The 12,319-nt window shown below is 46.0% G+C and overlaps 1 protein-coding gene across 1 annotated transcript in view; it reads right to left on the reverse strand.

Annotated features, from left to right (window-relative positions):
- lclat1 (lysocardiolipin acyltransferase 1) overlaps window positions 1-12,319 on the reverse strand; it is a 49,699-nt gene that overhangs the window by 32,429 nt on the left and 4,951 nt on the right. The window contains exons 2-5 of the mRNA XM_072249157.1: window positions 11,735-11,900; window positions 10,947-11,145; window positions 2,327-2,473; window positions 158-274 (exon numbers count right to left, since the gene is read on the reverse strand). Coding sequence (XP_072105258.1) covers window positions 158-274; window positions 2,327-2,473; window positions 10,947-11,145; window positions 11,735-11,899 — 628 coding nt within the window. The 5' untranslated portion in view covers window position 11,900. The remainder of the gene's footprint in view (window positions 1-157; window positions 275-2,326; window positions 2,474-10,946; window positions 11,146-11,734; window positions 11,901-12,319) is intronic.

Raw genomic sequence — 12,319 nt, forward strand, 5'->3', positions numbered from 1 at the left:
GGATTGGAAGGAAGGCATGGAGGAGGCCGAGGGCAGGGGATGGAGAGGGGGTATGGGAGGAGTTGCTGGAGTTGGGGAGTGGCAGATGTGGGGCAGGGACAGGGACAGGGAGGGGAGGAGAGTTTGGGAAGGGGCAAATGCAGAAAGGTCAGCTTACCTTTGCGCAAGTGGTTGACGATGAAGGCAAAGCCCGTTGTGCGGGGATGGAGGACGTACTCATACTTGGGGAGACCCCGAGACTCGGCAAACTCATCGCTCCGCCCCTTGGTGGTAGCTGCGGGGAGAAGTAGCTGCACTGTCATCCCTGGGAGACCAGAGGCACTCAGCCCAGCACAAAACTCTCACCGTTCTAGACTGGTGATCCAGACTCTATAAGAAGTCCAGGCATAAACTTTACTAGGCTGTCATGAGAACAAGAAGGCAATACCTTGTGAAGTGAGAGACACAATCAGACGCACGATAGTTGTGGCCGGGTTTGCAGGCCATTACTTCCTAGAAGACGAAACCTAACAGTATAAATGAGTGATGATTCACTTCCCTGATGAATATCTCATATGCGTGCTTTGAAAGGGAGAATAACACTGTGCCTATGCTCTATCTCAGAGGCCAACGTTAAGAACATCGTTATAGAGGTTGAACCCTTGCAAGGCATCAGACCCAAGGGTGTAGTTGGCCAGGTACTGAAAACCTGTGTCAACCAACTGGCCGGAGTGTTCAAGGACACCTTCAGCCTCTTGCTGCTGCAGTCGCATTGTCCCATCTGCTTCAAAAGGGCATCGATCATACCAGTGAACTGACTATGGTCCCATAGCACTCATCTACTGTGATGAATTGCTTTGGGAGGTTGGTCATGGCTAGAATTAATTCCTGCCTGAACAAGGGTTGAACCTGTGGCAATTTGACTACCGACACAACAGGCTACAGTGGATGTAATCTCACTAGCTGTCCACTGGGCTTTGAAGCACCTACACAGGAGCAAAACATACATCAGTCTGCTGTTTATCAATTAAAGCTTAGCAGTCAATACCAGCACCTCCTCACTCCTAATCAAGAAGCTTCAAAACCTGGGCCTCTGCAACTGGATCCTTGCTTTCTCATCAGGAAACCAGTCAGTGAAGATCAGTAATAATAACTCCTCCTCGCTGGTAATCAACACAGGAACACCTCAAAGATACGTGCTTATCCCACTGCTCTACTCTATCTATGCTCATGACTCAGTGGCTGGGCACAGTTCAAATGCCATCTATAACTTACTGATGACACCACTGTTATTGGCAGAATCTCAGATAACGATGGGGAGACGTAGAGGAGTGAGACAAATCAGCTGGTTGAGTGATGTCACTACAACAATCTTACACCAAGGAACTAATAGTAGACTTCAGGAAGAGGAAGGTGGGAGAACACACAAATCCTCATACAGGGGTCAGTGGTGGAAAAGGTGACCAGCTTGAAGTTCCTGTCAATATACTGGAATATCTATCTTGGGCCCAGCACATTGATGCAATTGTGATAACGTTACACCACTGGCTATACTTCATTAGGAGTTTGAAAAGATTTTGCATGTCACCAAAGTCACTTGCAAATTTCTATAAACCTATGGTGGAGAGCATTCTGACTGGGTGCATCACCATCTGGTCAGAAGGCTCCAATGTGCAGGATTGAAGGAAGTTGCAGAGGGTTGTAGACACAGTCAGCAATATCACAGGCCCCTCCACCCCCCGGCCCCCCTACCCAAGGACATCTTGAAGAGGTGATCTCTGAAGAAGGCAGTGTCCATCACCCTTTTCCTGTCACCACCATCGGAGTGGAGGTGCAGAAGCCCAAGGAGCCACACTCAACATTTGAGCAACAGTGTCCTCCCCTCTGCCATCAGAGTTTAGAACCTCCTTTCCACTACTTATTTATTTCTCTGACTTATAATAATGTTTCTGTCTTGCACTGTACTTCTGCTGTAAAACAACAAATTTCACAGCATATGTCTGTGATAATAAACCTGATTCTGATGCTGTTGTCCCTCAACTCCCTTTTAAACCTTTTACCTCTCACTCTAAATATATGCCCCCCCAAAGCTTTGGATCCCCAAGTGACCCCAGCTCCTGTCCTCAACCCATTTCCCTTAAATCCCCTATCCCCCTCCAACTTACTCCTAAGGCCACTGGCGGGGGCAGTGGTGCCCAGAGAGGGGGCTTGGAGACCCAGACTGAGGAAGCAGGGTCCTGGATGGGTGTAGTGACAGCAGAATAGGGGAAGGCAGGTCCTTGAGAGGGGCAGGATACCGAGTTTGGGGGGTCGGGGGTTGTGGGTGGGAGCAGGGCCGTACACTCACCTGTCAGGTCGGTGCCTTCAGGAAACATGAGCAGCTGCAGGGGCTGCTGGATGTCACACAGGTGGTCCAGCATAAGCTGGAGGTGCTCTCGGTCCCGCTCCCACTTCCGCTCAATGAAGATGAATGCTGCCACCTGCATGGCCCAGCCTGCGGAGAGAGGAGGCTCCGTGAGTATTGGACACTGGTCAATGGGCAGGGACTGAAGGGGAAGGGGAGGGGGAGGGGGACTGGGGAAACGGGGATAATTGGGACAGAGGAGGAAGGGGAAGTCAGGAATGGAGGCCATGGAGGCCAGAGCCAGAGAGCATGGGGAGAGGGACGAGGCTAGGGACAGGGATTGCGGGGCCGAGGTCCCAGGGGCAGGGACAGAGGGAGGAAAGGGAGGTTGTGGGGGGATAGGCTAGGACAGAGAGGGAAGGTGAGGGGTACTGGGAGGTAGGGATATTAGGGATGAAGGGGGAAGGGTGTTGGAGATGGAAGGAGAAAGGACAGGGAGACAGGGAAGGTGAAGATAGCATGAGGAGAGGGACAGGGATTTCAGTGCAGAGGTCTCAGGGGCAGAGATGCAGGGAGAAGGACGGGGGATAGAAAGGGCAGGAGTGGCAGGGAAAATGGGAGGGGAGTGCAGGACTACGGGGGGGGGGAGAGGAGGTTTAAAGTTGGAAAATGGGGGCAAGGAGTCAAGAGCAAGAGAGGAGAGTAACTTTGGGACAAACTCTGTCCTCCCATCGATTGACATCAACAATTCTTATCTGATGCACAAGTAAATCTAGTACATGACATTCCCACCTTGGGGAAAAGACTGATTATTTACTCTACCTATGCAACAATAACTTGTTTTGCACTATTTGTTTTTGTAATTTACAGTAGTTTTTGTGTTTTGCATTGTATTGCTGCACACACATTTCACAACATATGTCAGTGATAATACACGTGATGCTGAATTTTACAAACTTCTATCTGATCTCCCCTCAGCCTCTGATGCTTCAGAAAAATTAATCTGAATTTGTCCAACTTTTCCTTGTGGTTAGTTCTCTCTAATCTACCTCTGCACCTTCTCCAAAGCATTCACATCCTTCCTATAACGCGATGATCAAAATTACATTCAGCACTCCAAATGTTGCCTAACCACCATTTTATATAGGTGTATCAAGACTTCTTGACTCGTGTAGCCCACACTCCGACTGATGAAGGCAAGCTTGCAAGACACCTTCTTTACAATACTCTCTCTCGTGTTATCATTAGACATACGGACTTGCACCCCAGGATCTCTGGACTTCCCAAAATGTAAGAACTGCTCGAACTACCGACAAAACCTGATCACTACAGTTCAGCAACATTATGAACATTTCAATCACCTTGCACTACAATGAACTATCCTTTGTTCTAACTGTGCTTTCTTGTAAAACAACGAGCACAGTTTTGTTTATGTTTTCCTGATGAATGCTGCTTGCGTATATGATGCTACAGAAACATAGAAAACCCACAGTACAATACAGGCCCTTCGGCCCACAATGCTGTGCCAATCATGTACTTACATTAGAAGTTACCTAGGGTTACTCGTACCCATAGCCCTCTATTTTTCTAAGCTCCATGCAGCTATCCAAGAGTCTCTTAAAAGACCCTATTGTTTCCGTCTTCACCACCTTCGCCGGCAGCCCATTCCACGCACTCACCACTCTCTGCATAAAAAAACTTACCCCTGACATCTCCTCTGTACCTGCTTCCAAGCACTTTAAAACTGTGCCCTCTCGTGATAGCCATTTCAGCCCTGAGAAAAAGCCTCTGACTATCCACACGATCAATGCCTCTCATCATCTTATACACCTCTATCAGGTCACCTGTCATCCTCCACTGCTCCAAGGAGAAAAGGCTAAGTTCACTCAACCTTTTCTCATAAGGAATGCTCCCCAAACCAGGCAACATCCGTGTAAACCTGCTCTGCACCCTTTCTATAATTTCCACACCCTTCCTGTGATGAGGTGACCAGAACTGAGTGCAGTACTCCAAGTGGGGTCTGATCAGGGTCCTATATAGCTGTAACATTACCTCTCGGCTCTTAAACTCAGTCCCATGCTTGATGATCGCCAATGCACTGTATGCCTTCTTAACCACACAGTCAACCAGCACAGCAGCTTTGAGTGTCCTATGGACTCGGACCCTAAGATCCTTCTGATCCTCCACACTGCCAAGAGTCTTTCCATTAATACTATATTCTGCCATCATACTTGATCTCCAAAATGAAGCACCTCACACTTATCTGGGTTGAACTCCATCTGCCACTTCTCAGCCCAGTTTTGCATCCTATCTATGTCCCACTGTAACCTCTGACAGCCCTCCACACTATCCACAACACCTCCAACCTTAGTGTCATCAGCAAGTTTACTAACCCATCCCTCCACTTCCTCATCTAGGTTATTTATAAAAATCACAAAGAGAGGAGGTCCCAGAACAGATCCCTGCTCAGGGATCTCCATGCAGAATATGACCCGTCTACAACCACACTTTGCCTTCTGTGGGCAAGCCAGTTCTGGATCCACAAAGCAATGTCGCCTTGGATCCCATGCCTCCTTACTTCCTCAATAAGCCTTGCATGGGGTACCTTATCAAATGCCTTGCTGAAATCCATATACACTACATCTACTGCTCTTCCTTCATCAATGTGTTTAGTCACATCAAAAAATTCAGTCAGGCTCGTAAGGCACGACTTGCCTTTACAAAGCCATGTTAACTATTCCTAATCATATTATGCCTCTCCAAATATTCAGAAATCCTGCCTCTCAGGATCTTCTCCATCAACTTACCGACCACTGACGTAAGGCTCACTGGTCTATAATTTCCTGGGCTATATCTACTCCCTTTCTTGAATAATGGAACAACATCTGCAACCCTCCAATCCTCCAGAACCTCTCCCATCCTCATTGATGATGCAAAGATCATCGCCAGAGGCTCAGCAATCTCCTACCCCACCTCCCACAGTAGCCTGGGGTACATCTCATCCGGTCCCCGGCGACTTAACCAACTTAATGCTTTCCAAAAGCTCCAGCACATCCTCTTTCTTAATGTCTATATGCTCAAGCTTTTCGGTCCATTGTAAATCATCCCTACAGTCGCCAAGGCCCTTTTCCATAGTGAATACTGAAGCAAAGTATTCATTAAGTACCTCTGCTACCTCCTCCAGTTCCATACACACTTTTCCACTGTCACAACTGATTGATCCTATTCTCTCACATCTTATTCTCTTGCTCCTCACATACTTGTAGAATGCTTGGGTGTTCCTTAATCCTGTTCGCCAAGGCCTTCTCGTGACCCCTTCTGGCTCTCCTAATTTCTTTCTTAAGCTCCTTCTTGCTAGCCTTATAATCTTCTAGATCTCTATCATTAACAGTTTTTTGAACCTTTCGTAAGTTGACTAGATTTTCTGCAGCCTTTGTACACCATGGTTCCTGTACCCTACCATCCTTTCCCTGTCTTATTGGAACGTACCGATGTGGAACGCCACACAAATATCCCCTGAACATTTGCCACATTTCTGCCGTACATTTCCCTGAGAATATCTCCTCCCAATTTATGCTTCCAAGTTCCTGCCTGATAGCTTTATATTTCCCCTTACTCCAATTAAACGTTTTCCTAACTTGTCTGCTCCTATCCCTCTCCAATGCTATGGTAAAGGAGATAGAATTGTGATCACTATCTTCAAAATGCTCTCCCACTGAGAGACCTGACACCTGACCAGGTTACTTTCCCAATATCAGATCAAGAACAGCCTTTCCTCTTGTAGGCTGACCTACGTATTGTGTCAGTAAATCTTCCTGAACACACCTAACAAACTCCACCCCATCTGAACCCCTTGCTCTAGGGAGATGCCAATCAATATTAGGGAAATTAAAATCTTCCATCACGGCAACCCTGTTATTATTTCACCATTCCAGAATCTGTCTCCCTATCTGCTCCTCGATGTCCCTGTTACTATTGGGTGGTCTATAAAAACACCCAATAGAGTTATTGACCCCTTCCTGTTTCTAACTTCCACCCACAGAGACTCAGTAGACAATCCCTCCATGACACCCTTCTTTTCTGCAGCCGGTACACAATCTCTGATCAACAGTGCCACGTTCCCACCTCTTTTGCCTCCCTCCCTGTCCTTTCTGAAACATGTAAAGCCTGGCACTCGAAGTAACCATTCCTGCCCCTGAGCCATCCAAGTCTCTGTAATGGCCACAACATCATAGCTCCAAGTACTGATCCATGCTCTAAGCTCATCCGCTTTGTTCATGATACTCCTCGCATTAAAATAGACACATCTCAAACCATCAGTCTGAGTGCACCCCTTCTCTATCACCTGCCTATCCTCCCCCTTGCACTGTCTCCAAGCTTTCTCTATTTGTGAGCCAACCGTCCTTCCTCCGTCTCTTCAGTTTTCCCAACCCCATCAGTTCTAGTTTCTCTCCGCAGTAGTCTCAGCAAATGTCCTTGCTAGGATATTGGACCCCTTGGATTCAAGTGCAACCCATCCTTATTATACAGATCACACCAGCTTCAAAAGTGGTCCCAATGATCCAGAAAACTGAATCCCTGCCCCCGCTCCAATCCCTCAGCCACACATTTATCCTTCACCTCACTCTATTCCTATACTCACTATCGCGTGGCACAGGCAGTAATCCCAAAATTACTACCTTTGAGGTCCTGCTTCTCAACTTCCTTCCTAACTCTCTGTAGTCTGCTTTCAGGACCTCCTCCCTTTTCCTACCTATGTCGTTGGTACCAATATGTACCTCAACCTCTGGCTGTTCACCTTCCCACTTCAGGATATCATGGACGCGATCAGAAACACTCTGGACCCTGACACCTGGGAGGCAAACTACCATCCGTATTTCTTTCCTGTCTCACCTGTCTTCCCCCCCCGCCTAGCTGTAGAGTCCCTTATCACTGCTGCCATTCTCTTCCTTTCCCTACCCTTCTGAACCACAGGGCCAGAAACTGTGCCAGAAGCAAGGCTACTGTTGTTGCTTCCCCCAGGTAGGTAGTTAACCCCCTCCCCTCAAACAGTACTCAAACAGGAGTACTTATTGTTCAGGGGGAACAGCCACTGGGGTACTCTCTCGTACCTGACTCTTGCCCTTCCCTCTCCTGACTGTGACCCACCTATCTGTCTCCCCTCACACTTGTTCAGATGAAACTCCATCTGCCATTTCTCTGCCCCAATTTTCAATGTACATCCTGCTGTATGCCTTGACAACCTTTCTCACCACCAATTTTTGTGTCACTTGCACTTACTTTTCTATATATCTCACGAACAACAGCAATTCCAACACTGATGCTTGGCTATTTTCTCTTCACTGATGCTGTCTTATCTGCTGAGCTCTTCTAACATCTTGGAATTTTTTTTCATTTTGTACTTCACCCACTTTCTCTGACTCCGGGCATAAGTTCCTTCCTTTGTCCTTGAGCTATCCTACCTTCTGCTGATTTACCAGTATGAGTTTCTGTCTCTTATTTTTAATGTATGTATAAAATACTTTGGGATTCTCTTTAATCACACCTGCACAAGACAATTCATGGCTCCTTTTAGTCCTCCTGACTCTGTTTCTCTACTTCTTTCTTTATATTCCACAAAAGCCCTGCCCAATTTCAATTTCTTAAACTTTATATATGATTTCATTCTGATTGCCTTTACAATATCTCTCATAATCCAAGGCTCCCAAAACTTGTTATTCTTGTCTGTACTATGGAATCATAGACCACTACAGCACAGAAACAGGTTCTTCAGCACAACCAGCCCATGTCAAACTATTAATCTGCTTAGTCCCATCAACCTGCACCCAGACCATACCCTTCCCATCCATGTACCTAACCAAATTTCTCTTAAGTGTTGAAATCGACCCCACATTCACCACTTGCACAGGCACTCTCATCACCCTCTGAGTGAAGAAGTTCCCACTCATGTTCCTCTTAAACATTTTGCCTTTCACCCTTAATCCAGTTGTAGTTGTAGTCTCACCCAACCTCAATGGAAAAAACCTTCTTGCATTTACCCTATCTATACCCCTCATAATTTTGTAAACCTCTATCTATTCTCCTCTGAATCTTCTATGATCTAGGGAATAAAGTCCGAACCTATTCAACCCTTCCCTCAACTTAGGTCCTCATATCTCAGCAATACCCTTGTAAATTCTCTTTGCACTCCTTCAACCTTTTTTTTAATATAATTTTTATTGAGTTTTCAAAGTGATACAAGAAAAAAAAATCTACCCTCCCCCCCAATATATACTCCTACCTAAAAAGAAAAGAAAAAAAGAAAAAAAAAGGAACCGCCTGAATATTGGAAGGTTTGCACATGCTCCATGGGATAAAAATAAATTTAATATATATTTGTTACTTTCCCCCAAGGAACCATAATCTTCATCATCGGAGCTGTAAACAAGGGATCCAAATATTCAAAAATGTTACATATTTATCTCTTAAAATCTAAAACATTACTTAACTTCTCAACTCTCATAGTTCCCTGGGAAATCTCTTTGAACTTCACCATGTTGCTATGTGTTTCCCTCCCAATCATCCAGGCAAAAAGAAAAAAAAGATAGATAAGATACAAAAAAAGAAAAAACAAAATACCCGCCCCACTAATGTGAATGAAAAGATACACAACACTACCCCCCTCCATTGTGCGGGTCATGGCTATTGCCACGCTTGCACACATGAATAACGTAGCAATTGGACAGTGTTTCTTCCAGCTCCCCGTAACAAAAAATTATATATATATATATATATATACATTAAAACATTAATGTTATTATTCTCAGCTGATAGTCCTCAAATTTTAACCTTTCTTCCCCTCCCTCATATAATTAATAATATATTTATATATTCATCCGCCTAAAAGTCCAACAGGCCTAATAAAATCCTCAAATTTTAATCTTCCATGTAATACCATGAGCTCGTAGCTTGTTAAGCAGACTCAAGTGCTGACTTTAAACAATTCCCACGTCAGATGTGGACTTATCCACCAACAGCTGCTTCTAACCTACTTTCCCCTGTTCTTGGCCAACACCACTGGAAGTAGCATTCCCCAATTTATCACTTTCCCTCGAGGACCAGCCTTATGCATAACTCATTCCTCCTGATTTTGTCACAACTATAGTTAAGCTCATCTGCTTGGCCTTCCTGGAGAATACTAAACAAAATATAAAATTCCTATTTCCTTACTGTTGCTGGAGTTTAGCAGAAAAAGGAATGACTTTGCTGAAACATACGATATTGTTTTGGGGCTTAATGGCGCTGGCATTTCCCCTGACCAGGCTTTCCAGAGCCATGGGTTATAACCTCAAAATCAGGGGACAGCCGTTCAGAGCCAAGATGAGAAGAGAATTCTTTACACAGGGATGGTGAATGGTCGGAATCCTCCACTACAGATGGCTATGGAGGTCGCCCCCATAATGCCCTTTAGTTGTCTGGCATGCACTTACACCCATTCTTGAACAAGGGTGCCAACCTAATGCCTCCCCTGGCATCCCCAGGCAGGAAGAGGAATATTGCAGGCTTTCAGCAGCCTCTAGCTCTGGATGAGGGGATTCTGCCCTGACTACCCTTTCCGACAATAAGTTCCAAACCCCTCCATGTTTTTCTTAACTCCACACTGAACCTTCTAATCTACCCATCTACACTGCCCCAGTTATAACCTCCTGGTGAATGGAAACATTCCTCATTCTCTTAAAGCCTCTTGTTTACACCACATGCAGCCTCACTAGTTCCAAGGATCCCTCACCCCATCCACTCCAGTCTCCTAATTTCTCAGACTCCCCCAGAGAACAGGTCCTCTGGCCCACAATGATGTGGCAAACTAATTAAACTGGAAATTAAGTGCCTGATTGAACTAATCCCATCTGCTTACACAATGTCCATATCCCTCTATTTTCTGCACATTCATGTGCCTATCTTCTACCAGCCCGGCATTGCATTCCAGGTGCCTACTACTCTCCACGTAAGAACACTTGCCCTGCACATCTCGTTTCAACTTACCCCTTCCTAATTTAGATGCATAACCTTTAGTATTAGACATTCCTATCCCGGAGAAAAGATACCAGCTGTCTATTCTATCTATATCTCTCATCATCTTCTAAACTTCTATCAGATCTGTCCTCAGCCCCAGATGCTCGAGAGAAAGCAACTCAAATTTGTACACCTCTCCTTATTCCTCATATACTCTTACAAGAATACGTATGAGTACATACTCTTGGATCCAGGCAACATCCTTCTGCAGCATCTCCAAAGCCTTCACATCCTTCCTATAATGGGGTGACCAGAATTGAATGCAATACTCCAGATGCGGCTAAACCAGAGATTTAAAAAACTGCAAGTAACTTCCCGACCCTTGAACTCAATGCTTTGACTAATGAAGGAAGCTTCTCACATGACTTCTTTACCTATCAACCTACGCAGCCACTTTCAGGGAGTCATGGACTTTGACCACAAGATCTCTCTGTTCATTAGTGTTGTTAAGTGTCCTGCCAATAATTGTGGACTGTCCCTTTACATTTGACATTACAAAGTGCAACACTTCACACCTTGGCCAGATTAAACTCCTTCTGTCATTTCTCTGCCGACAATAATGAGCACTAACCAAAGCCTGGAATGGATTTAAGGGAGGACTTCAAGCAGATCTTTTCCATTCGGAGGTAGCTGTATCGGAGCAGACAGTTCCACAGATACATCCAGTCTAGACGAGTCCGATGGTTCATAATGATGACGCTGCGTTCACCCGGAATAAAGCCATCTCCCGTGATCACCACCCGGACACCCAGCACCATCTCCAACATGGCCTGCCAAGAGACAATACAGTTCATCAATAAAGACCACGGCACCGAGAGCCCAGAGCCCTGCACACTGCCACACCAGGATGCACACATTCCACAACATCAAACCCTCTGCACCCCAGCACCCACCTCTGCATGCAGAGGAGGAAGAGGCAGACTGGGGTTGAGGGATGGGGGCAGAAGTGTGCCGAGGTAGTTGACAGGAACTAGGAAAGGGAGGAGGAGGGAGATCGGAAACTACAGGAGACTGGATGAGGGCTTGCTGAGAGTGCGGCGCAAAGGAAAGGGGAGAGAGGGAGGAGAGACGGTGTTTAACTATATAAACATGCTGAAAAGGTCAACAAGCTGGAGTGGGGCTGGAAGTTACAACTGGAGACCGGTCAGCGTAAACAGCTGGAGACTGGCCAGGGATCTACGGCCAGAGACCAGTTAGCGTAAACAGCCAGACGGATGAGTTCTGGGATTGAGAGCTGGTGAATGAGCTTGAAGAAAAGTGCAGGGAAGGATGGTTATGGAGGGGAGAGTCCGGAAATTCTGCTAACCCATCAAACACTAAGGCAGTACCCCGCAATGGGCAGCACAGACTGAAACTTACCACGGGGAGGGTGAACCAGATGGCCACTACACGGTCAGTTATCCATCGATACCACGGCACAGACACCAACATGATTGGGAGTAGTGGGCCCAGCATAAAGACACTGCCAAACAGGCTACTGAAGAACAGCAAAAGCAGAATGAAGGTCCCCTTCAGAGACAGCATCCTGGGAAAGGAGAAGAGTGCTGGTCAGGAACACCCAAAACACTGGTTTGATACTAATTTTATTTACAGATACAGTGCTGAACGGGCCTTCCAGCCTACCAAGCCACACCACCCAGCAACCCACACGTTAAACCCCAGTACTGGTGGGACAGGCCTTTCTCTGTATAACTAGAGAAAGGGATCCAGTACTGTATAGTACTATTGGGGATGGGTCTGACAGTATACACTGGGGTAGAGTACTATTGGGGATGGGTCTGACAGTATACACTGGGGTAGAGTACTACTGAGGATGGGTCTGACAGTATACACTGGGGTAGAGTACTATTGGGGATAGGTCTGACACTGTATACACTCTGGTATTGGTGTTAACGTAAGCTATTTTTTATTAGTAACTACATAATAAAGTCATATATAACCAGA

Source organism: Mobula birostris, chromosome 2 (assembly GCF_030028105.1).
Source record: "Mobula birostris isolate sMobBir1 chromosome 2, sMobBir1.hap1, whole genome shotgun sequence".
Lineage (NCBI taxonomy): Eukaryota > Metazoa > Chordata > Chondrichthyes > Myliobatiformes > Myliobatidae > Mobula > Mobula birostris.